The 25738-nt window shown below is 40.9% G+C and overlaps 1 protein-coding gene across 2 annotated transcripts in view; it reads left to right on the forward strand.

Annotated features, from left to right (window-relative positions):
* Pms2 (mismatch repair endonuclease PMS2) overlaps positions 1–25130 on the forward strand; it is a 61081-nt gene extending 35951 nt beyond the window's left edge. For both annotated transcript variants that reach the window (XM_067126458.1, XM_067126459.1), the window contains exons 9-12: positions 4213–4377; positions 9890–10187; positions 12191–13173; positions 24318–25130. In XM_067126458.1, coding sequence (XP_066982559.1) covers positions 4213–4377; positions 9890–10187; positions 12191–13173; positions 24318–24890 — 2019 coding nt within the window. In that variant the 3' untranslated portion in view covers positions 24891–25130. The remainder of the gene's footprint in view (positions 1–4212; positions 4378–9889; positions 10188–12190; positions 13174–24317) is intronic.
* Positions 25131–25738: the final 608 nt, after the last annotated feature.

Below are 25738 nucleotides of genomic sequence, written 5' to 3' on the forward strand. Positions count from 1 at the left end.
TTCAACTCCGAGAAGAGAAGGATCTTGAGTCTGGAAGTCTCTTCTCACTTAGAGAAGGCAGCTGTAGAGGAAATACTGGCTGCTTTGCTAAGATTTTACAACATGCTGTTCCTAGATCCAAAGACAATGGGAGGTGTGCGTATCTAAATGTAAGGACAGTTTCTCAGAGTGTGCTTTGGATGAGGGTTACGAAGTAGAGATTGTGCTCGCGCAAATCCCAGACTCAATTCAGGCTAAGAATATTGAATGTGCCATTTGAACTAACAGTAAGTTTGTACCATTTATGTGTTAAATAGTATACACAACGCAGTATGGTTCTAATTGTGAATTAGAGTAATATAGTTGAAGTAACTTGTGTGTTGTAGCATAAAACTTAGGCTACGATTAGGTTAGTACATTTCAAATTGTTTAGGCTATATGATCACTTTACAATTGGAAATGCTACACTTCTTCTGAACGAGTCAGAATAAAACCCTCTTTCTGGTGGCCTTGGCTTCAGCCAAAAGAATATGTGAATTGCAAGTGATAACACTGTTAGTAGGGTTTTCACATACTGGAGCAGAATTATCTTTTCTAGCTTCCTTTCATGCCAAGAATGATGTCAAGGCCAAAGCTCTTCCTAGAGTTTTCTCTGTCCCTTCACTAGAAACTCTAACTCTTGTGGAAGGAGAGCTGGTTTTATGCCGTTATGACTGAAATATTATACGTCCTGTCTAAAACCTGTAAGGAAGCAGTATAGCAACTTATTTTGTTCAGTCAGGAAGCCTGAGGTCCCTGTGTCTAAAAATGCCATGGCTTTCTTGATTAAGTTCTTAATTCTGGAGGCACACCATGCAGTCTCTCCAGAGGTTCGTCCCCTTTTTGAAGTGAAACCACATGATGTCAGAGCAGCGGTAACATCTATTAGTTTTCACCAACACCTCTCCCTAGACCGTTTAGTCTTGGCAGCACAGTGGAGTGTAGCTCTGTATTTGCTTCCAACTACTTGATGGATGTAGAGATCCATTATGAAGACTGCCGTACACTAGCACCTCTGGTTTCGGCAGGGGAGAGTATCTCCTAATCTTCTCATTATGTGTCACGAACAGATAAGGGTTCTCTCTAGCTACCTCCTTCCTGGGTAAAGGGGAACTGTATGTGATGAGTTAGTACACAGTAGTTTACTCCACTTTATGTATTTGGATCATTTTGTATACTATGGTTGCCCGTGCTTTGTTTATTCTTGGATGAGGGCAAAGTCTCCCTTTTTTTAAGAGTAAATTGTGTTGCTTAATGTTGCAGAGCCATTGCTCCTCATTGGAGAAAGCTACCCTGAGCTGATTAAGTACCACTTTTCTTTCAGTTTCAGTTTCGATTAGGTAGGTGGTAATTCTTGAGGCATCATAGTTTAATTGTGGTTGTAGCTCCTGTCAGCTCTGAAGGCCTGAGGCACAGGGGCCAATAAATTGCCATTCTGCATTGCACATCTTCAACCAATGGCCATATATGGGGTTCACATTCCACCTCCTAAGATAGTGGACCTCGCTTGATGACTATTGGGAGCGTTCGTTAATGATTGTTTTAATTTTAACACTAGTCGAACGTGCGCCAAGTGGTTGCAGATAAAGCCAAATGATAGAGGGTAAGTACCTAAAATATTGATTTCATCATAAAATAATGACTGTATTTTGTTCACAGTTAGTAGAAAGTTTTAATGGAAGAAAGGGACTGGAAACCTAAGATATGATCAAAACAACATTTTTGCTTGTTTCTCTCCCACTGAAGGGCATCAGTAATGATATTCTAAGTATATATTTTAATATAGTAATTTGCATTCAAAAGTAATTGTAAAAATTATGGGAGAAAAATATTGGTGTTAAGACTTCAGATAACTAATATGTGAATGTTAAAATAATAAGGTCAGGTTTAGAATTAAGTAATATAGAATTCTTAGTTTATCATGTGCTAAAAAGAAAGTTGGATTGTAGGTTAAAATATAGGAAAGTTAGAAAGTCACATAAAATTTTACATAATTTCCTAGCTTTCATATAACTTTCATATTTGCAAAAGTAAGGTCACGCAATTTTGTTAAAGAACTATGAGTATGGAATAGGCTGAGAATATCAAATTTCTCCAGCCTTTCTGTCAATTGTTTTTTTTATTCCAAAAAGGTATTTAATGGCATATTTTCCCCACTTCTTTATAAAGTTCAGAGATTAAAATGGTGTTTATTTATATTGTTCCCTCTTTATTTTAAATTATGATAAAAGTTCATTCTGTATCATAGTTTTTATTTCAGGGTTTATAAAAACACTTTTTATAGAGAGGGAGGCAGACATAATGGAATTATAATATAAAAACTGGAGGTTATGTCCAATTCTTTTAAGCTTTACTTTTGGTAATTCTGTTGTTGAAGTGCAAATGAAAGAACTAGGTATTTGATGTAAATTTTTTTACTTATCTTACAGTATTGTGAAAACCATTATATTTGAGAACTGATTCTCTTGTTATCTGTGGATTTGAGACATCTTGAAAATGCAATTGTTTAGAAACAAAACTAATCTCTTCATACAAACTTTTTACTTTAAAATAGCCTGCTTTCTGCTTTTAAAAATATCCTAGACACATCTTTCTATAATAGAAGAAAAAGATTTGCTGTTGGAAAGGCTAGCACGTATGCATATGGTTCACTCAGGGCCCAGTGGGTCATTGTCTCACTTTGTGTGATATGATCCACCTTTGAAAGGGTAGTGAGGTTGGTCAAAAGTAATCGGTTTGTGTGAACAAATTTAATTTGTTTTCAGAAAATTATATTTGTTTCATCACAAACCCATTGCTTTTAGCATAGACTGATCAGAAACTCAGGTGGGAGGGAATGAAGTTGCTGAGAACTGCAGGATAAGTAAAGGGGTCTGTATAGACCAAATGGAGCTCTTGATATAAATACGTAAAGAGCTTGTAATTATGAAACAGAAAATGGGTTCATAAAAGTATAAAGGACTGACCTAGTCCAGTATGACTCAGCCAACCTGTTTTTGAAATGCCACTGGTTAATGCTGTGTTGGACATAGTCATGCAACAAGTGAGGATAGAGGGCTCGAGAACTCACAGAGGATATGATAAATATATTACCTCCCTGATGCTTAAGTGGCACAGTTGTCATATCCAGGGCTGCTTGTCACAGGCATGCCTTTCCTCATCTGCTATGGTGGTGATGTATAATTAGACATCTTAAGTCACTGTTGGAGATAGCATATCAAAGGTTTCACCAATGGCAAACTGGTAGGAAGTTTGCTAGGAACCAGAAGTTTGTTGCTGGCTGAAAAATTATAGGTATCTGATGATGATGGTGGGGCAAAAGGATGGTCTCTCTCGTGACAGGTTACAGGCGTTATAGGACTTGTTTTATACATCACCACCTCCCTAACATAATTACTGCAAGGAGATAATTTGCCCTTCCCAAGGTCATAGATAAGAAGAAAGTAGTATTTGCCAATCCATTCCCAATGGTTTCTTTATCTTGATGCAATATATTTTAAAACATTAAGGGAAACCATTTTCTTTATCCTTGCCGTGGCTGTTAACCACAAGTTGCAGCTTCATTTTTTTCTAAGTTCTGTCCCTTGATAGATCAATGATCTCTTTTAGGCATAAGTTACAAATGTTTATTTGTAAGTGTGTTTGTTTGAAATTATGAGATGTTATTTTCTAATAGTCTGGAAATTACTATTTCTATCCTATTTTACCACAACTGGAATAGTTAATGGATATCCATTATTGAGTGGTCTTGTCACAGAGTTACCTGGATGGCTCTTTCTTAACAGTTCCTCCTGAGTTAAGTATACCTTAGTTTTACCAGACCACTGAGCTGATTAACAGCTCTCCTAGGGCTGGCCCGAAGGATTAGACTTATTTTACGTGGCTAAGAACCAATTGTTTACTTAGCAACGGGACCTACAGCTTATTGTGGAATCCGAAATCAGGCTTGAATTAGGTTATAAAGATTATATAAGTTTGCATCAGATATTGGTATTTTTACTTATAAGTTTTAAATATTTTCACACAAGGCTAGATTGTTTTCATTGTTTCTTGAGGAATGGGTTAGAGGAATGCTTGTTGCTTTTTTTTTTTTGTTGACGTTTCAATTTAGCAATAACATTTTTATCTGTTCTTGCTTGTTTTTTATTCTTCCTTTTCGATGATCTTACTTAAAAGTTGGAGTTCTCTTTTCAGGTAATGAAATTGGTGAATGAAGTTTATCATTATTATAATCGGCATCAGTCTCCATTTGTTGTTTTAAATATCCGTCTCAAAGAAGAGGACGTCGACATCAATGTTACCCCTGATAAAAGGCAAATTCTAGTCAATAATGAGAAGTTAATGCTGGCCACAGTCAAGGTAGGATTTGTGTTTAGTAAGAAGTTTATATAAGTATCATCTTCCTGTAGGCATTGTAGTATAGTAAAGAGAGGAGATTTTTATTTAAAGTTAAGAAACAAATGACATCACTGTTTCTTAAAGCGTCATCTGTTTCCTGAGGGTACCAGCCATTTTGTTTCCACAGTGTAGTAACTTTACATCACATAAAAATTAGGTTATTTGCAGCTATTAAAGATAATTTATAGAGTAATCAGTTGTTCTTATAAGAAAACAAATTTTCATCTTTTGTGTGGATATACCTTAAGGCATGAACTGGTTTTATCATGGAATCTTGGCAACATGAACACTTTACTTCACAAACAGATTGCTTCATGAATAAAAATTTTGATGAAAAAATGGATTGGTTTACAAACAAAAATGGGGCCAAAGAATATTAGTAGATTCGTGAATCAGAAATAAATCCTAAAAGGATCATTGTGGAAATAAAAAAAAAAAAAAAAAAAGAGATCATTGGAAAACATAAAAATGGTGTATATGTATCTGATGTTGCCATGCAGTTCAGAATGGCCAAGTTGACAATCTGTGGTGATGATTCACAGACATCTTTTGAATTTATTTATACCTTTTCTGTCTTCCTAATTTAAAACAGGGTTCTTATGGTTCTTATGTTTTCACTACCGCATGTACTCGCGTAACGCACGATCTCACGTATTGTGTGACCCCCAAATTTTCGCCCTTAAAAATTTATTTTATCATGTATCTCGTGTATCATGTGAGCTCCTTTTTTTGAGAGACCAGATTACAATAGACTAACCTCTTTTCCTCCATCTCTTTATCTATCCCATCTTTTAGTCAAAAAAAGTAAAAGAGAATGATAAAAGTATTGTTAGTAATATTCTAAAGGGTCCAAAATAATATAATTGTTAAAGGATTGTGTAACAATTATATTATTGTGGACCCCTTAGAAAATAGTATATGAACTCTAGTAACAGTTTTTCTCCCAACATCATTAGTAATGTTATACCGAAGAAACAACTGAATGAGAAACAGCTGCTTAGCTATGAACAGCCGAATCGGATAACAACAGCTGTTTAGCTTGCATTTCGACCATCGTACGATAGTAAAAAATTACCGTAGTTATGCTACAAATGACCTTAAGTAGAATAGGACTGATATATTTTTACATTATACCCTTATTCACTATGGAGAAAAGGTCAGCAAGGAAACATGCTGCTAAATTTAAGCTGCAAGTTGTAGCTGAAGCTGAGAAAACAATGTTCAGGCTGCTAATGACCATAAATTATTGTGCATCGGCAAAGTGGATGAAACTCCCGTAAACTTCGATATGCCATCAAAGTCGACCTTAAGTAAAATTGGAGAAGCATTTTAATCAAAACTACTGGGCTATAAATGATATCAGTAAATATCTACGTATTGGAATTAAAAGTAACTTGTATGTGGATGATTTTACCATATATTACTCAGCATCTTGAATAAAACATGCAGAATGAATAATTAATAAAAGCATAATAAAAATAGATGAATGGGCCTCATCTGTAGGCTTTAAATTTTCCATAGATAAAACTCAAGCAGTAATGTTTTATAAAAATAGAAAGTGGAAAAAGGGTGAAGAAATAGATTTAAAAATCAGAAACCATAGTATACCAATTAGCCAAACAGCAGAATTTTTGTGATTAGTATTTGATACTCACTTGAACTGGAAAGCCCACATAACATATATGAAATCAAAATGTAAAAGGGTATTAAACCTAATTAAAAAACTACTGAACACTACTTGGGGAGCCGATAGGCATACCCTTACTGTACTGTATAAAGTAACAGTGCTGTCTATCATTGATTATGGAAGTGAAATATATGGCTTGGCATCAGACGCAATGCTGAAAATGTTAGACCCAGTTCATAATGAAGGCCTTCGAATATGTTCAGGAGCCTTTAGATCTTCACCAAAGTCGTCTTTACAAGTTGAATGTGGAGAACTACCTCTCTCTCTCTCTCTGTCTCTCCATAGAGAGCTAGTAACAATGAAGAGTTCTCTGAGAATTCAGACAAATGATTCTCCAACCAAAAAATTATTTGGATTAAGAGAGGGAGGTATTTATAAACAATTAGCCATGTGATTTCCCTTCCCAATTAGAGCTAGAAGATTGTTTGAGTGACTGAATATCAATATACAATTACCTTTAATAGTAAAATTACCTTCTTGGACAGTGAATAAAATGAGAATTTTTACACACTTGAAATATTTATCAAAAAAGTTATTCATATACCCAAGAACACCATAGACTACAGTAGAATGTGTAATGCGAAAAGGTCCACATAACGCACTGTACGCAGATGGATCCAAGTCATAGTACGGAGTGGGATATGCTGCAGTATCCCAAGGCAAAACGTATCAGTTCTCTCTACCAGATAATGCCCCAATATTTACAGCTGAGTTATATGCAATAGCATCAGCAATAAAAATAATTAAAGAAGCCTCATTTAATAATGTTGTGATTTATAGTGACTCCCGAAGCGCTATAGAAGCCATTCAAGGTTACGATCCAAAAAATAATATTGTACAACAAATTAAGTTTTCACCCCGTAAATGTATAATAATGGAAAAAATCTTGAAATATTGTATGTTGGATCCCTGCCCATGTAGGGATTAAAGGAAATGAAGAGGTTGATAAAGCAGCTCAAGAAATGGTCCACACAACGAGCAAATATAAACGTCCTTGTTAGTGACTATATAAGATATATAAAAACAATCATTGTAATTAACCCCTTAACGCCGACTGGACGTATTTTACGTCGACAAAAATTGTCTGTCGGGTGCCGAGTGGACGTAAAATACGTCGACTACAAAAAGTTTTTATAAATATTTGTGGAAAAATACTTATAGGCCTAGTCTGCGAAAAATTTTAAATCACACGCCTTGAGGGATGCTGAGAGTTCACGGATCACGCTGTGGTTTTGTTTACAAGCGTGACCCAGCTGCGCATGCGCGAATTTCTTTCTTCTCCCACTAGAAAGCATCAGCGACGCATCGTCAGAGAGCGATTTCTTGACGCGTTTGTGTTTTGCCGAACTTGTGCAAGTGTCAGCGTGTTTGTGACGCAATAGGACATACGCAGAGGTGTCCCAACGTCATCAGGACTCTGAAAGGCGCATATTGCCTGTCGGTAGTGAGCGTGTGAGACACGTTTTAGACTTGGATGCTGGAGAGGGACCCAGCACCCAAGGTGATCCATCTTATGATTGCCGTGTTGTACGGCCACGTGTGGCCGAAAGTGACCGTGGGCCTTTTACGACCCCTAGGAAACATCGGGGTGTCCTGAGAGGCATTCGTAAACATTTGGGAGGCCTCCAACAAAAGGACATTGATGAATACTTGTTGGAGCTCGATCGAGAGCAGGTGGAAAGTCCTCATTTTGATGGCAGTTGGTCATCTAGTGAAGAGGACATCACGCCCGATGTCAGTGATGACGAATATTTTCCCCCAATGTCCGTACGAGAGCCAGAGCATGAAAGTGAACTCGGTTTCAGTGCTTATGAGGGAGAGTCTGAGGAGGAGGAGGAGGCACCGATTGTGGCTGGTGGGGACGAGACAGAAAGTGAGGGAGATGGGCCAGTGGGGGGTGGGGGTGGGGGGTTGAGAAGTCGTGCTTGTAGAAGATCGCAACATCGCGGCAGCCTAGGTGAAGGCCGTTCGTCCGAAAGTGATGAGGGGTGGTTGGAGGACCCCACCCCACCTAACATGCACCCATTCACGACAGTACCTGGACTGACCGTCCCTGTGCCTCTCCACTGCACTGGGGTTCATTCAGCTCTTCCTTACACGGGAATTGCTGGAATACCTCGTTGCAGAGAGGGTGGATTAAGCTCGGTACTGCCGTGAGGAACTGCAGACGACGTTGTCGTATTGATGGTGGGGTTGCAACCTCACGGACACGGCGCATTTTTTGGGGCTCCACATTTTTTTTGGAGTGATGTCTGCTGCCGACGTCAGGCAATATTGGAGGCGGAATTTTTTTTTTAAGTACGGCGTTGGACAGGTATTTCAACGCCTTCAACTGAAGGGCCATACCTCGGAATAACCCAGATCGCCTCATCTTAGTCCGCCCAGTGTTGGAGTACATTCGTGAACGGTGCCAGTTTCTCGTGGTTCCTTCCAAGAACCTTTCTTTGGGTGAGGGGATGATGCCATACAAAGGACATCTAAGCATAAAAGTGTACAACCCCAAGAAGCCAAAGAAATATGGTGTGAAGTTCTTTTTTATTACGGAATCCAAGACTGGATATGTCATGGACTTCTCTGTGTATTCCAGGGTCTTCTCCACGCTGCGTGACACTGTCTTCAGTCTTGTGGATCGTTTCCATAACCAGGGATACCACCTGTTTATGGATAATTATTATAACTGTATCCCTGGCCCAGGAACTGTATGAAGGTGTGCACGTCAGTGGTACCCTTCGGTTGGTGCGTGGGGCCCCGAATGTCCTCAAGAGGTTCGCTAGCCACCTGCAACATCTGGCAAGAGAGACAGAGTGGCGACGGAAGGGAGATGTCTTCGTCATCTGTTGGAAGGGGGTCCGACTCGTGCCCATGAGTATGACCAGTCATGAGCCCATCCAAGAAGAGGTCGTTCAGCGGAAGAAGACATGTCGGCAGGGCTGAGTTACGTATGAGGAGTTTCGTGTCCAACGGCTTACTGTCATCGGGCACTACAATAGGCACATGGGAGGAGTTGATCTCTTTGATCAACTCATCCAGTATAATCCCTTCGCCAGGAGAACCAAGAGGTGGACACAGAAGCTCCTCAAATACCTCCTTCAGTTGGCCCTCCAGAATGCCTACATCCTCTACTGTGGGTACAATTCGGACACCTGGAGGTTGTCCCACATCCAGTTTCTCGAGGTGGCTGGGAATGCCCTCATAAACTTCAATCCTGAGGAGTGGCCTTCCAACACACCCCCCTTCCCAGCTCAGATCTGCCCCGAAAAATATATATAGGCTATTATATATATATTATATATATATATCCCCGATATATATATATATATATATATATATATATATATATATATATATATATATATATATATATATATATATATATATATATATATATATATATATATATATATATATATATATATATATATATATATATATATATATATATATATATATATATATATATATATATATATCATAACATTCTGAAATTACTGTGTTTTAGGAATTATAGATTTATGCATTATTTCAATGAAGACTCCTCTGTAGAAAACTAAATGAATATTAATGTAAGGTCAGAATTGTTTTTAATAATTGCTTCAGGGTTGGAATACAGATGATTCTCTTTGATACTGTTTGAGTAACTTGAATGTTAGAAATCTCCATTCTTAAGTAAACATAATATTAGTCAAAACCCAGAACTGTTTATGAGAAGTTAAAAATACCCAAAGTATCTTTTGTTCTTATTTCATTTTTGCTATATTATTGTTTTCATATTTTTTTTATTTTCAGACTTCACTGATAAAGCTTTTTGAGAACATCCCAAGCATTTACAGCATGCAGAACACATCCTTAGATGTTTCACTTAATAGATCTTTTGGCTCACCAGAAAGCATTAGCATTTTTGGAAATGGCGGCCAAAAAGCCAGTTCTAACGACAGCATATCATCACTTGTTCTCAAGTTTGGCCGTAATGTTAATGGGTCACCTGCATCAGAGTCTCGTGGAATTATATCATCATCTCCTATAGCCTCTGGATTAAAGCGCTCACTTTCTCAGGGTGAGGGGAGTTCAAGCCCGGGCAACAAACGTAAGTACTCTACTAGAGTGGCTATATTTTGGGTATAATGTATTCAAAGAGTGCTGTAAAAATCAGCCATGCAGTTACTTAATGTAAAATGGGTCTGAAATGTTTCATTTACCTTCCCTTAGAAATTTCATGAAATGGAGATGGTTCTTAACTTGTAAAAAAACCTGTGTAAACGAATTTTTTTTAAATTAGGACAGCTTAAGCTGTTGCTTGCACCTCATAGGTTGGAACTTCTGAAGAAGGTGAAAGACTTGCCATATAAATCCTTGTTTTATCTGTTTTAGAGAACAGCAGAAGTCTAATTGGCAACTGCTATGTTAGAAAGATGACTCACCTAGCTTCACTTAGCTTGTTTATTTTTTTAAGGCTGGTGTTTCTCTCTCTCTCTCTACTTTATTAAACTTTCAAGTTTCCTCTTCCAGTGCAAAAATATATTGCCACTATATTGAAACTTTTGTGTTAATAATAAATTCTTTTTCATTTTCACTGTACCAATGTTACGATGCCTTCAGTGGCTTCTCTAATTGTTATACCATTTGTCATAAACAGATAATAGTGTAGTCAGACTTGGAGTAAACAAATGATGATGGCATTTAGTGCTCAACCACTGCATATTTTATCCTCAAGATATTGTAATTCAGTACATGATATGCTGCAATATTTACCACTGCCAAGGTTGTTTGTGGTTAGTTTTTTGGGCTGTTTGTTGGCAGAATTATGCTTAAAGTTTTGTTGGGTGTTAAAGTTTTACCAAAGGTGGGCCTCATGACTGGTAACAAGTGAGTAGATTTTGAGCATGATAGGTTTGTAAATTTATGTGGCGAAGAGACATTTTGTCGGTGGATTGCTCAGCCATGTTCCCAATGTTTTAGGCTTAAGAAACCAAAACCCTTAGCACCATTGCTGTAGATTTTGGTAATCATATTTAATTACCTCTAAAGTATGACTTAGGTTCACTTGGTTTCTGTTTAGTAGCAGTACTTTGCAATAACAGTATTAGTTTTTGGAGAGAAGGGACTTTTTTCAGTAAATTTCTCACTCATATTTCAAATATTCAAGGTTCAAGAAACCTAGAGTATTACACATTATTAGTATACAGTAGATGTTGGTGATGAAGTTTAATAAATATGTTTTGACTGGCAATAAGTGATTAGATTTTGGGATGACAAGAATGTGTAAGTGTTATGAGAAGGGACTGACTTGGGGGATGCATCACTCAGCATTGGCAGAGGTTTGCAGTCTGAATGTTTGTGTTGTCATTTTACTTTATATTGAGGCATATTTTGTTATTTTCATAAACAATGATTAGCAAGGCTTACTGTTGAAACCCTTGTAGAACTTTTATAGAATTAAATTTTTTTAATTTATTTTCCCAAGAACTCAGGACTAAGGGGATATGCAAACAAAATTATGCATTTAAAATGGGTTGTAGTACTTTAGTTATTATTTAAAAGTTGGTCTCATAAGATTTATATTTGGTATGATTTTTGTTCCTTAGGCTTTCAGCACTGTCCCATTGGACCAGTTTTACATTTTAGTTTTATAAGGCAGCAATTTAGAAAATGTACTTATAGTGCAATATGTGCTATACTAAAACCTAGAAACCTTATTGCATTAAATAAAAGAACACCAGGATTTTAAGACAGACTTAAAAAGAAAGAGACAAAAGTTAGAGAGAATAGGAATATTCAGATATGCCTAAGACCAGTAAAGGTAGCAGATTCTGAGCTGTCCTTTTACCCCTGGGCAAGGTATTGGGAAGAGTTTTCAGCATATTCTGACTGATCATGGTGTTCTCTCTTGGTTTTGAGAGTGAATGTGTTGAAACTCGCAGATAAAACTGCGGGTTTTCTATTCTAGGTTGCTAAATTTTCCCATTTTGTCTGTCCTTTCAGCTTGTCCTTTTCAGATTTTCAAGGTGAAAAAGGATATGGTTTGAAGTGTATAGCTCACTTTGGAAATTAAATTAAATGTTTCTCCATGATTTTTTTTTTTCATTTCAGAACCAAAACTCGACAGTTTTTTGAAAAGTAAGTCATTGCCTGTGGAAAAAAGTAAAAGTGATCCATGTTCTGAGGTCGATTCTGGCTCTCCATCAAATAATGATAATGCAACAGCCCTGAGGTCAAAGGCAGATGATGAATTAAATGAAGTTAGAAGCACGCATGATCCATTAGTGGAGAGTGTTGAAAAATTGGAGGATCTAGACAAACGTGGCATTTCTTTCTCGGGAGACACCAGTAGGCTTCCTGAAGACCTACAGGAAAGTGAAGACTCCCTGTGTTTCAGAAATATCAGCAACGTTGAGTCATTGAGAGTACTTGAGGAAGGTTCAAGCCGAGACACATCTGTGGTAAATGGACCTGGTTGCAGTATTCAGACAAATGGGTGCCATACTGAAGATGGTGGTTTTCGTAATGCAGCTTTGAGTAGTGTTAGTAATCAAAATCTGTCGGCATGTAGTGGTGAAACTGAAGTGAATGATCCTAAAATTGGAAATAAAAGCGATGCCAAAAATGTTTTGTCACAGTTACATTCAACTGGTGTACAGTCTCCAAGTTGTAAAAAAGCTAACAAAGCTGCCAGTGATTTTTTGAATGATTTGCTAGCCAAGAGATCATGTAAAAAGAAAAGTATCACAGAAAATGATGACAATGGTGACATGGAAATAAGTGCATATGGTGCAGAGACAGTCACGAATGAAAAGTGCGATAGTGAATTTAATGAGGTAAACAGATTGTCTCCAAGCACAAAAAAGAAGGTAGTTGTGTATGAAGAATACAATCCTGAAAACTATACTTCCAGTAGAAAGTCAAGAACTGTTAGATTTAATTTGGAATCCCTAAAAGAAAAAATAAAATCTTCGGTTGAGAGTAAGGAAAAGCAAAACTTGGTACGTAGATTTCACGCCAAGATTGCTCCAACTGACAATCAGTCGGCTGAAGATGAACTTCAGAAGGAAATCACCAAGGACATGTTTGCCCAGGTAAATTTACTTCAAGTGTTATTAATTAGTATTTTAAAATGCAAGTACATTTTTTTTACTTTATATGGATATTTTCTCTATCTTAATGCCAGAGTCCCTTAGTAATTCAGCATTTGGAATGAAAATATTCAATTACTTTCATAACCCAAGATACGAGCCTGCGATTAATAAAACATTTTATCATATAATTGCATATGATATTTTTATCGTAAGTTTACATGTATGAGTAAAACTTTATATGATATGATTACATAGGTATATTACTGTACATAGGTTTTTTTTCAGTACTATGTCTAGTTGCTGACTATGACTTAGGAAAGTTGCTAAAAATATTTAGTTTAGAACTCTATACGTGCTTCTACCAGAGGAAAGTAAGCAAACCAGTTGAAGGAGACTTCAGCATTAGTGGGATACCAGTGGTTATTGAGAGAGTGGAGCACTTATTTTGCAATCAGTGAAATTTAGTCAGTGGTGTTGATTGGCAGGTACCCAATATTTGAAGTAAAATGCCTATTTTTTTTTTTATTGAATATTGCATACCATAGAGATCAGTCAAGTTCCAGGTTACATTTTTACCCAAAATCTTTATAAATAACTCCATTGAGATGCTGGTGATATCTGCAAGCTGTGGAAAAACTGCATTGGAAGTTTGCCTTATCCTGAGACTAATAAACGAAAGATTAAAATGAACATGACTTATGGTTTGTTTGTTGCTTATATAATCAGTTTTGGTGACTAGGGCAACACTTGAGGTGGCCTGGAAGAATATAAATGCCTTAAAATATGCTTCTCCCACCCTGTGAGGCTCTTGCAAATAACCACTGCATGCGTTTGCCAAATGAACACGTTCTTTGTACTTGTTACGAAAATGTTTGTTGAAGATCTGTCTCCATGGCTTTAGCCAAGTGGGGATTCACATGTCAGGTGCAAGAGTTTCCTCCCCTTCTGCAGTACAAATGTTCTCCGAGTTATGATGGCGTACATTCTGAAAGACATAATGTAAAGCTAAAACATTGTAAATAAAAAATGCATTTTAACCTTCATATGTGGGAGGTAGTGGAGCTGCAGAGAATAAGTTTTTAAAAACAATTTCTATTTTTCCTTGGTATTTAAACAATCCAGGGAGGCTGCAGATAGAGAAATCTTTTTAGTTCTGCCAGCATACAGAAACCAGTACTCAGGGTAGCACAAATTAATACATACAAATGATTTGTAAGAAATGGAGGCAAAGCTGTGAGTTGCTTAATTTAAGCACAAATACCTAAAGAATACTAATTACCAGTGCGGTAAATATAAAACTGAAACTGTACTGAAAACATTCTAATAAATGAAAAAGTACCACTTACTTTGATACAGGGTGAAACACCAAAGGTTAATTATACTTGCTTGGTAACATTAGGAAGGAAAAACTGAAATCATATTACTGGAAAAGACACAAAAAGTATGGAGAGAAAAGACTTACTTTTCACATGCTAAATGCTGTGACTAAACCTATATAAACAAGCATAAAGCCTTTAGAAAATGTAAGACCAAATGTTAATCAATGAACCTCTAATTAAAGAAGAATGTCAGACCAAATGCTAATGAACCTCTTATTACCTAATTATCCTAAACCACTTAGTCTGAATTGCAAAGTTAAGCAAAGACAAATTTTCCCCCAAAAGGTAGTACGGTATTCAAATGTTCCTTGTTTACTAGTATGTAGTTGGAAAGATTTTCTCAACAAAATATCTTCTACCTGTTAAGATGTTATTTTTAATAAAGTGTTTGAATATAGCTATGTAAAGGACAAAACTATTTAATGATTCAGTAATTTAGTGATTTCTTTAGTCAATTGAGTACCATTTAGCATAATCTAAGCTTTTAACTGTGCGGCAGACACCTAAAAATGAGAGGGGTAATTACCACATAGCTGTGGATCTAGGTGGTGCATGTGTAGTTTCTGGTACTACCATCTGTCTTAAAGACTGCAGTGTCTAGGAATTTCAAAGACCATGAATGTGGGCCATATAAGAAGGATGGATTTATGGTACAGGTTATCTCTTAATGGGTTTGTCATGGCTTTGGCTGAAGATTTTTCTTTACATCAAGCAAGTTCTCCCACAAATTTGAAGATGAGAAATTGAAATCAACTTTAGAATCAACTTTTTCTGATATGGATCATTGCTTGCAGCCTGTATTATGTAACGGAAACCAATTAAAGATATCCAAGTCAGCTGCAGACTTCAACCATCCATTGGCCTGCTGATGCATGAAAAATTCACAGTAAAGATTAATTTTTTGAAATGTCCAGTAATCAGGGGGGTCTGGTCATGAATGAACTGGCCTTTAGAATAGATATGGGCCCTGTCTATTCTGTCTAATTATGTGAGAGCAGTGACCAGCATACATAAGTGTTGTATTTGCTGGAAGCATAACATCATTGTCTGGAATGTGGTTAGAAAAGAAAAAAGCATTATAGAAAACTCATATCATAATTTTAAAATATGCAGGTCTTTTAAACTAGAATAGAAAATTACATTCAGTGTGTACAGTAGTATTGTACCAAGAATGTAGCAACAAACTAAAAGTTGAAGGATATCACATGCTGCTAGTTATCTGATCACTCTTCCTTGTCCATTATTTTTTTCAATACAGCTCTTGTAATGGAACCACTCCACCTGTTTAGAATCTGCATGGGTTGTATCTTAAGCAAACCAGTCTCTTTCAGGTATCCCAAAGTTTATGGGATTTATTGCAGAAAAAATGTCTCTTCCTTCTTGTTGCTAAACAGTGTGTGGACCATTATCAGTTAGGACATACACTGCCTTTACAGAACAGTGTGGTACAGGCAGGCTAGATGTGCTCTGAAGCAATCAAGACTTAAAAATAAAAAGGCATATAACATTAACTGTCAATTTCAGATGGTTGCTACTTATTTTTAAGGTCTCACTTCCAATTCATGACTGCATTACTAAAGATCTAAGTTCTTTGCAACATAGATGCAAAAGCACTTGGAATGAAGACTTTCAGCTTTCGGAATATTTAAAAAACATGCAATTAGGTTTGAAAATAGAATTATGAAATGCAGTAAGATAACTTAGTAGACAGAGTGACCTCAGGTATAGAACAAAGCAAAAGTAGTTTTATATGTTGTTTTTTATTTGAAAATCTGCACCTACAGTACAAATATTATTCTATACATATTGCTTCCTTGTTGCATTCTAAACATTCTACAAATTTCAGTGTGTTGTTTTATCTACAGCAATGAAATATTGCTGTTACCACCAATAAAATTGTTCAAATGGATTGTTCAAAGCTGGGGAATTTCATGTACAGTAATTGTGCAAATATAAAAATTTTTTAAATAAATTATATTTTTCCTAACTATACAAACCTGGGGTGCTTTACATGAGGAATTACTTACAGCAGAGCTGGAAATGGCCTTTGAACTTTCAGACAAGGTAGTTAGGCAGTTAACTACTGTTCGGTAGGCGGGGGTCCCGCCCACCCAGACGTAAACATTCCAATTTGCCTTTCGGCCCAGGTGTCGTATTGAGGGGTGGAATGAGGTGGGCATAAAAATATAATGTAAAGGACCTCAGGTTTATATAGTTAGGAAAAATACAATTTACTTTAGAAAATTGTGGTTTGTTCCTACACGATATACAAACCATCGGTCCTTTACATTAGGAAGACTCACTGGTTGAAGGGAGGAATCTGAGTGAGTCTCTTGAACTGACTGGAGTTCGCCACACCTGGGATTCTCTTCCTGGTCGATAGAGCAAGGAAGAGAAACCTGCCTCTGACAAATTGATTGGAATGTAGTATCACACGATCAATTGTCAGAATTCTGGGTCTTTTTCGCGCGAGAGAGGAAAATGTAACCTCATACGGAAAAAGGCTAGGATGGACCTTAAGAGTCGGAGACAGTAAGGCAAATACAAGTATTGGGTTTGTCTTATTGTCAGGGTCTCCCTCCTCCCCTTGCTTGGGGAATGAGCGGGTTTGCTTCTATAATCCTGGAAGGAAAAATAGAATGGAAGCTCGATGTATAGACTTACCTGCTCCCCTTGCTAGGGGAAGGAGTGGGCTTGCTTCTATAATCCTGGAAGGAAAAATAGAATGGAAGCTCGATGTATAGACTTACCTGCATCGACTGCCAGATCGAGTATGCTACAGCTCGAGTCCACTCTCTGCCTGAAGGAAGAGAGGAAGGATGAGAAGGAAGGAGAAGAAGGAGAGGACAGTCACTTCCGCAGTCATTCCCACATCCACAACTGAACATCTTAGGTGAAATACTACCCTGTCCTGTCCTGTTAGAGGAGCTGGGTAAGCCACACAACTTGTTGAGCAGCCACCACAGGTCCTAAGGAAAAAGTGTCCAAGGACTTTTGGGCAATGTTCCGAAGGTAGGAAGAGGTGAAAGTGGTCTGTTAAGACCACACCCCTGCTTTCAGTGCCTGAGGACTGACAGGTTCTTCTGGAATGCGAGGGTTGGACCAATGCCCCTGACTTCATGAGCTCTTGGGCGGAAGGTACCGGTGTCGTCTTCTCCAGCAGCAGAGTACGCTCTCCTGATCGTCTCACGAAGCCAGAAAGTTAAGTTGAGTATACCTTAGTTTAACCAGACCACTGAGCTGATTAACAGCTCTCCTAGGGCTGGCCCAAAGGATTAGATTTATTTTACATGGCTAAGAACCAATTGCTTACCTAGCCACAGGACCTGCAGCTTATTTTGAAATCCGAACAACATTATAACAAGAGATGAATTTATGTCACCAGAAGTAAATTTCTCTAATTCTTCACTGGCCAGTTGGAGAATTGAATGCGGGCCCAGAAGAGTGCTAGCTGAGAACGATACCACCCCATCCAATGAGGAACTACGAAGCCAGAAAGAAATCATGTTCTTGGAACTTCTTTCTTGGACAAGCCAGTGTTAATGAAGAGTCGTCGACACTCAGGCTGGAGATGACAAGTCCTCTTCGGATAGTGCCGCAGCACTCTAACAGGACAAAGTAGCATCTCACCTGGGTGATTATCTACAAAGTCCTCTAGGGAGGAGATCATGAAGGACTTAGACCTAGCATCAGGGACTGATGGGTTTTGAGTCTTTGCTATGAAATCGAGCATAACTGATCCCCATGTAGTTTTCCAACTCTCTTCACCGATGCTAGGGCAAGCAGGAAGACGGTCTTGAGGGTCAGATCCCTGTCTGACTACTCTCGTAAAGGCTTGCATGGTGCATGAGTCAGGCTCCTCAAAACGAGTCATCCCACGCAAAGGGCCTGAGGTCCCTGGGAGGGCAAGACCTTTCGAAGCTTCATCAGTAGCAAAATCTCCAATGAGGAGAGCTGTCTACATCCTTCAGTCGCAAGACTAGACTGAGTGCGGCCCTATAGCCTTTCACGGCTGAAACATAGAGAAGCTTCTCTTGGCGAAAGAAGACAAGGAAGTCCGCGACCTGCTAAATAGTAGCTCTGCTGCGGCACGAACAGCCTCTCACTTGCAAGAGATGCTGGATAACTGCCAGCTGTGAAGAAACGGACTGCTCTGCCTGGTGGTATTGCTCTACGTGGGGTGGATACAGAAGGTTGGGCCCGGGAGGAAAATCAGTGCCCCGGAGAGCAGAGCTAGCAGGTCGGGATACACCAGAATTATCCTGAGATTTGGGGTGACAAACAGTTGGCTGATCACCCTGCGAATCAAACAAAACATAGAGAAGGTGTAGACGTCGAGGGGTGCTGAAAAGCGTCCTCCGCAGCGGCCCATAGGTCCAGCACAACTGAACAGACGATCTGAAGTTTTCTGTTGTGGTGGGCAGCGAACAGATCTATGACTGGGTGCCCCCACAGATTGAACAACCTCTCCGTGTGATGTCTGAGTGAAGGGACCACTCCGTCTCTATCACTTGATTCTGGTGGCTGAGCTTGTCTACCACTACATTCCTCATGCCTGGAATGTATCTGGCTGACAGCTCTACTGAGTGAGCTACCGCCCACTCGTGCACCTGCATCGTCAACAGGTGAAGTGGAAGGGATACGAGACCCCCTGCTTTGTTGACATGTGCCACCACCGTGGTGTTGTTGCTCATCAACACCACGGAGTGTCCCATCACTCAAAACTCTTCGAGGGCAAGGAAGGCTGCCTTGAGCTCCAGGATGTTGATGTGAAGGTGCTTGTCGTCTCGGTTCCACACTCCCGAAGTCAGCAACTCCTCCAGGTGTGCACCCCATCCCTCAGTCCACGCGTCTGAGAACAGAAGCTTGTCTGGAGGGGGAGTATGGAGGCATACTCCTATTAGGAGGTTCCTGTCATCCAGCCACCAGTCTAGATCCTTTCTCACTTCCCCCCGAGGCATGAGAAAGGGTTGAGGGTCTCAAGACTGGGACCAGTACTCCTTCAGTCTCCACTGAAGGGAACGAAGGTGAAGTCGCCCATGAGGGACCAGCTTCTCCAGCGATGACAGGTGACTGATGATGACTTGCCATTGCCGAGCAGGCTGCTCCCGTCGAGACAGGAACAGCTGTGCTGCCTTCCTGAACCTGCTGATACGAGAGGATGAGGGGAAGACTCTAGCTGCTACCGTATCTATCAGCATGCCCAGGTACTTTATCCTTTGCTTTGGGGTGAGATCAGACTTCTTGAGATTTACTACAATCCCTAGATCACGGCAAAACTCGAGGGGTTGATCCGTCCTGAAGCAACTGTGAGCAGGAGCTCACCAGGGTGAGTCAATCATTGAGATACCTCAACAGACGTATCCTGCGTGAATGGGCCCAAGCTGACACCAGGGTGAACACTTGTGTGAACACCTGAGGAGTAGTTGAGAGCCTGAAACAGAGTGCCCTGAATTGGAACACCGCCTCCTCGAGGATAAGGTGAAGGTACTTATGAGAGGACGGATGGATGGATATTTGGAAGTATGCATCCTTCAAGTCCTCTGTAAGCACGAAGTCGTTCTCCCTAATGGAGGTGAGCATGGAGTGCGCCGTCTCCATTGTGAACCAAGTCTGGCAAACAAATCGGTTCAAGGGAGAGAGGTCTATTACTGGTCTCCAACCCCCCTAGGCTTTCTCTATGAGAAAGACATGGCTGTAAAAGCCTGGGGACTGATCTGACATGACTTCTACAGCAGTGCCCTTGCTCAGCGTGGCTTGCACTTCTTGCCCAAGTGTGAGGCCCTTCAGCAAACCAGGAACGTAGGTTAGGAGAAAGACTGGAGAGTTGTTGAGAGATGGCGATGGCAGAGACTCGAAGGGGTGTAGATATCCCACCCAAAGGACATACACTACCCAGGTTTCAGCTCCGTATCGCTGCCATGTTGCCCAGTGGCTCGACAGGCACCCCCCACCAGTGGCAGCAGCTGTAGGGGAACGCTGTCCCTAGCGTTTTCCCTTCTTCTTCCCCTTGCCCCCTTTTCCAGATTGGAAAATGGGCTGAAAGGGGCACAATTGCGCGCCCTTTCCGGCAGAAGGAGGAGGCTGGGTGTTCTCGTGGGGCGCCCTTTGAAGCTTGGGTAGTCTTAGGGGCCAAGGAAGTGCTAGCCTGACACGAAGGTTGGGCTGCAGTGGCACGTGAAGACCCGAAGGTCTTAGCCACTGCCTGATGGACAAGGCCGTTGCTCTCTTCGGTCCGACACTTGTCCACCACAGCATCCACCAACTCTCTAGGGAAGAGAGAGGCAGAACCCATTAACGGTCCGTTCCGTAGGGTCAGTGCCGACTTGGGGCCTACAGACATGGCGATCCGAGTCAGGACAGCATCCCTTCTCTTCAACACCAGGTTTGCCCACAGGTTTGCTGTCTGGTGGGCAAGGTAGGAGATGGCTCTACCTCTAGACTGGCATAGTCTCCCGAAGGCAGAGTCCTCTCCTGGAACAATAGCGCCAGAGGAGGTAGCCACCTTGGATACTGTGAATGACCACAGATCCAGCTGGGAGACTGCCTGGAGGGCCACCATGGTGGTAGCCTCCAGGCTCGCTGCCTCTTGCTGCAAAAGTGAGACCCCATCCGAAACAAGTTGCTGCTGCAGTGAGAGACCCTGGCCTAGATGAACCAGGTCCGGGTCAACCTGCTTGGTCAGCAATGACCCCTCCAAGGGTGTGTAAAATTGCTTCTGATGAGGCAGAGTAGGGGGAAGGAGCTTGTCTGAGCGGTTCGACTGAAGCGAATTATCCTGCCCAGAAGCAAGATTATTCACCTGGTCGAGTACCCCCTTGGAAAGCGAGGACCACTGCAGTCCCACCGTAACCTTTGGTTCCTTCTTAGGGCCCCAAAAGGTTTCGAGGCACGAAGGATGATCCACAGAAGAGGCCATGACCCCTTCCCCAAGATCACTGTGCTGATGAATCAGCGTGATGATCTCTGGAAAGGTCCTCTGTATTTCAGCAGTGTCCGCATCCTGAGGAAGAGGACAGTCGAGTCCTTCCAGGGTGTGGTCCTCCGATCTACTCTCCCAGCAGAGAGGAGAACCTCAGCAGACTCCTTAGATCCATCCTGAACTACTTGGGCATACGACCGGGTCGATCCAAGGACCGAGTCAGGAACGTAGGCCTTCGTAGTCAAACTCTGAGGAGAGGACTCTCCAGAGTTCCTGCTGTTTGTCTCACACCTCCTGGTAAAACCCCAGGAGGTTGAAGGGACAGGTGAGGAGGATCGGGCACTCCCACCAGTTCTGCCAGTGGACCCAGTAGGAGGGGCGGGCCGCTGCAGTCATCAACCCCCGGTGATGATGGCAACACAAGTCCAGGAGAGCGCTTATGCCTCAGCGAAGTGCTGTCCCAAGGAGAGCATAGAGGGTCGTGCGAGTTGAGCCAAGCTCATTGCGCAAAAGCAATCGGGTGCTGGGCGGGGTCAAGCGCGCTGCTGGCTGGTGAGAACTTGCGCTGTCCTCTTGATGTGTCCCAGTCTTCTTAGGCTGAAACCTCTTGAGAAGAAGACTAGACAGGGGACCTCCACTCTGTCTCTCCAGGTGTTCGGACCCTCAGGACCCAGACACCAGGCTGGGAACCTGGCCGAGCACTGTTGTAGTGCCAGCAGGAAGAACCGAGACAACTGCATGACTGGGCTCTTTCTCCTGCCCTTTGCCTGAACCAAGACAGTGAGGGTCTCTCTGGCACTGGTTCGGGATGCTTGAGACTCCTTAGAGACTTGAGTGCTCAAGTGCTCGGGTGACTCGCGAATGAGCACCCGACACAGCACAGTCGTAGAAGCGGACTTCTTAGGACTGGTGACGGGAGCACAAACCAAGGTCTGCACGTCCGCAGCTCCCGAAACACAAGACCCTGGTGAGGTAAGCGATTCGGTTCCCGGTCCCAAAGGCTGGGAAGAGCCATTGAGAGCTCCCACTGCTTCCCCTATGGAGGGGAGGCAGCCTCTTAAAGCCCCATGGCGGGACTTCTAAGTGGGGGAGAGGCAGCCTTCCTCTTCTTCGGCCGATGAGCCTTGGAAGAGGAAGGGGAGGAGGTAGCAGACAACGAGGATGAAGACGAAGTCGATGAAGACAACGAGGATGACACCTTACGTGACCTCCTCCTTGACTTCTTCGTCATCCTCTTCAAGATGGTGGTCAAGTCCCCCATCCAAGAGGGAGCAGCAGACATCACAGGAGCAGCCAGGGCAACAGGAGCGTCCTGGGTGGCAGGAGCATTGGTAACAGGATTGGCAATGGGAGCAGCTGGGTAGCCAGGGCAGGTGGAGCAGTAACAGTGGCCTTGACAGCAAAGATCACAGGAGCAGCAGGGGCAGGAACCATCATATGGAGCACAGAGGTGGTAACCATTATTGACAGTACAGCAAGGGATGATGGGGCCACAGCGAAACCTGGAGCAGGGGCACTGCGTGCAGGGATGCCGGGACAGAAGTCACTTGGGTAGGGAATGCGAGGAGACAGTCACCGGCATCTTAGTGAACCCTGTCATCGTCACCGTGGTGGTAGAGGCAGCGTGGGTCACCACTGGAGCACTCACCAGATAAGAGAAGAGGCCCAAAAGACCCAAGGATCGCCAAGCTGCATCCAAATCATTTGCTTGCTTGCCAAGGAACTGCTCGACAGCCAAACTGGAAGGAGAAAAGGTCGGGTTAGCAGAGGGAAACTCCACTCACTCAGAGGGAAAAATTTCCTCCCCGGAGCGAGGAGAGGCCCCTGAGAGGAGGTCATCCTGATCACCTGCTCCCCACTGTCGTTCCATGCCCAGCCCAGTGAAGCCAGTGAAGATGATGGAGAGTCCTCTCCTGAAGGAGAGACAGCCTTAAGGGGAAGCTTGCCAGGAGTGAGAAACGAGGAAGAAGGGGGTTAGCCACTGAAGGTGTAGTCAGGGACATATAACCCTCAGATGACGCCTTGGCATCCTTCTTCGATACCGTTTCCTCCCTTCAAACTTCACCCATTGCTCAGCCGACCAGGAACAACACTCAACACAAGTAGAATCATGTGAGCAAATGTGCCCTCTGCAGGAGGAACAGAGAGTGTGAGGATCAACTTCAACATACGAGCGGAGACTACCGCATTTCTTGCCGCCAACCTCAGGACACACACGCTGATGGAAGGTGGCTTTACAAACAGGCTTGTCAGATTTGTGGGTTTGCATATTTAAAATCACAAACACACATATACTCAAGCAAAAAACAGAGAAAGAAAGATTTTACGGGGAAAAACAGCTCAACGACAATCAGGGCAGAGGGAAGAACAAACGTCTGCACCACGTGCCCGAAAGCAAATTGGAATGTTTACGTCCAGGTGGGAGGGACTCCCGCCTACTGGATGGTAGTTAACTGCCTAACTACCTTGTCTGAAAGTTCAACGGCCGTTTCCAGGTCCACTGTAAGTAATTCCTAATGTAAAGGACCGATGGTTTGTATATTGTGTAGGGACAATCATAGTTTTTTTATTTAAATAAAGTTAACACAAAGGAAATTTGTATTCAAAATATGTCTTTTTAGGTGTTTAAGTCTGTGGTATTTATAAAGGGCTCAGAAGTTGGCTCCAAGGTTGTCAGTGTTTAGGAACCATAACATACCAAATTAATTAAGAAAATAACTGTACTGTACTTGATGCAGTACATCAATAGGAAAATTATTTAATGCATTACTTCAAGAATATAAATGAAATTTTATGTATGATCTTCCATAGTTTTAGTTGAGTTATGTTTCTTTTTTTTTCAGATGGAGATCTTGGGACAGTTCAACCTAGGATTCATAATAACAAGATTTGGTTCTGATTTATTCATAGTTGACCAGCATGCTACTGATGAAAAATACAATTTTGAGACCCTGCAGCAAACTTGTGTCCTTCAAAATCAGAGACTTATAATTCCACAGTCGCTGGAGCTCACAGCTGTTAATGAGTCTATTTTGTTGGACAATATTGATATTTTTGAGAAAAATGGATTCATGTTCAAAATTGATGAAGAAAAGTGTGTGGGAAGAAGAGTCAGTCTTACATCAATGCCTTTCAGTCGAGGGTGGGAATTTGGCAAAGAAGACATAGATGAACTTATATTCATGTTGTCCGATTCTCCAGGTGTCATGTGCCGACCTTCTCGTGTGAGAGCCATGTTTGCATCCAGAGCTTGTCGTAAATCTGTAATGATAGGAACAGCCCTCTCGAATCAGCAAATGCGAAAACTTGTTGACCACATGGGAGAAATTGAACAGCCATGGAATTGTCCTCATGGCAGACCAACAATGAGACACTTGATTAATTTGGACATTATATCAGTAGCTGATGACAGCTGAACCAGATATTGAAGTTCTAATTGTTATTTTGATCAAACACTAATGAGACTTACTTGGTTTATTACCATAGTATGGTATGTTTTTAGATTCTTTGCCAGATTGAATCAAATCACTTTATATAATTTTTTATGTAATTTGAATTCTATTTTTTATATAAGCATAGTTTTACTATGGCAAAGTCATGTTAAATTTAAAACCAGAATTTAGTCATCTCATAAATTAAAAGTGAAATTTTCATCACCTTTGTATTGGTATTTCCATTGTTTCAAAGGATTTTAACATTTAGATCAAAAGGTAAGTTTTATTTTTGAAACTGTATGAATGTGTTTGATATGGGACCTCAGGAAATTGCTTAACAAGCCATGAAATTCATGCATTTACAGTAATAGCTTTCATTATCAACTGGAGCGAGTACAGCAATGAAAAAACAAAGACAGGAGTGCTTTATGCTATCCACCCATGTCATGCTGACTGAAGACAACAAGGTAAGTTGCTCTGGATTTATTGTCTCTTAAATGCTGAATATCAAGGTCCAACACCTGCTTTGGTATCTAGGTCAGAAAGGCAACATTTTGCACACTTTCTGTTTTGTTTTCTTCTGATCAACTCGTTGGGTCTTTTGTGTTCGGTGTATTTTACGAAAATATGGGTTTACTACAATTTATTTTTTAAATATAACTCAAGGAGACAAAAAATGTTACTTCTCTGACTCATTAGATTGGTTTTAAACTTTGAAATCACATTCTGTACTAACTATTATGTTACATGTGTCCCCTCCAAAGATAGTATTTAGTACAGAGTTGAATGAAGTAAATTTTAATGTTGATACTATGATAAGAAACTGATGT

Source organism: Macrobrachium rosenbergii, chromosome 24, assembly GCF_040412425.1.
Source record: "Macrobrachium rosenbergii isolate ZJJX-2024 chromosome 24, ASM4041242v1, whole genome shotgun sequence".
In the NCBI taxonomy this organism is placed as follows: Eukaryota; Metazoa; Arthropoda; class Malacostraca; order Decapoda; family Palaemonidae; genus Macrobrachium; species Macrobrachium rosenbergii.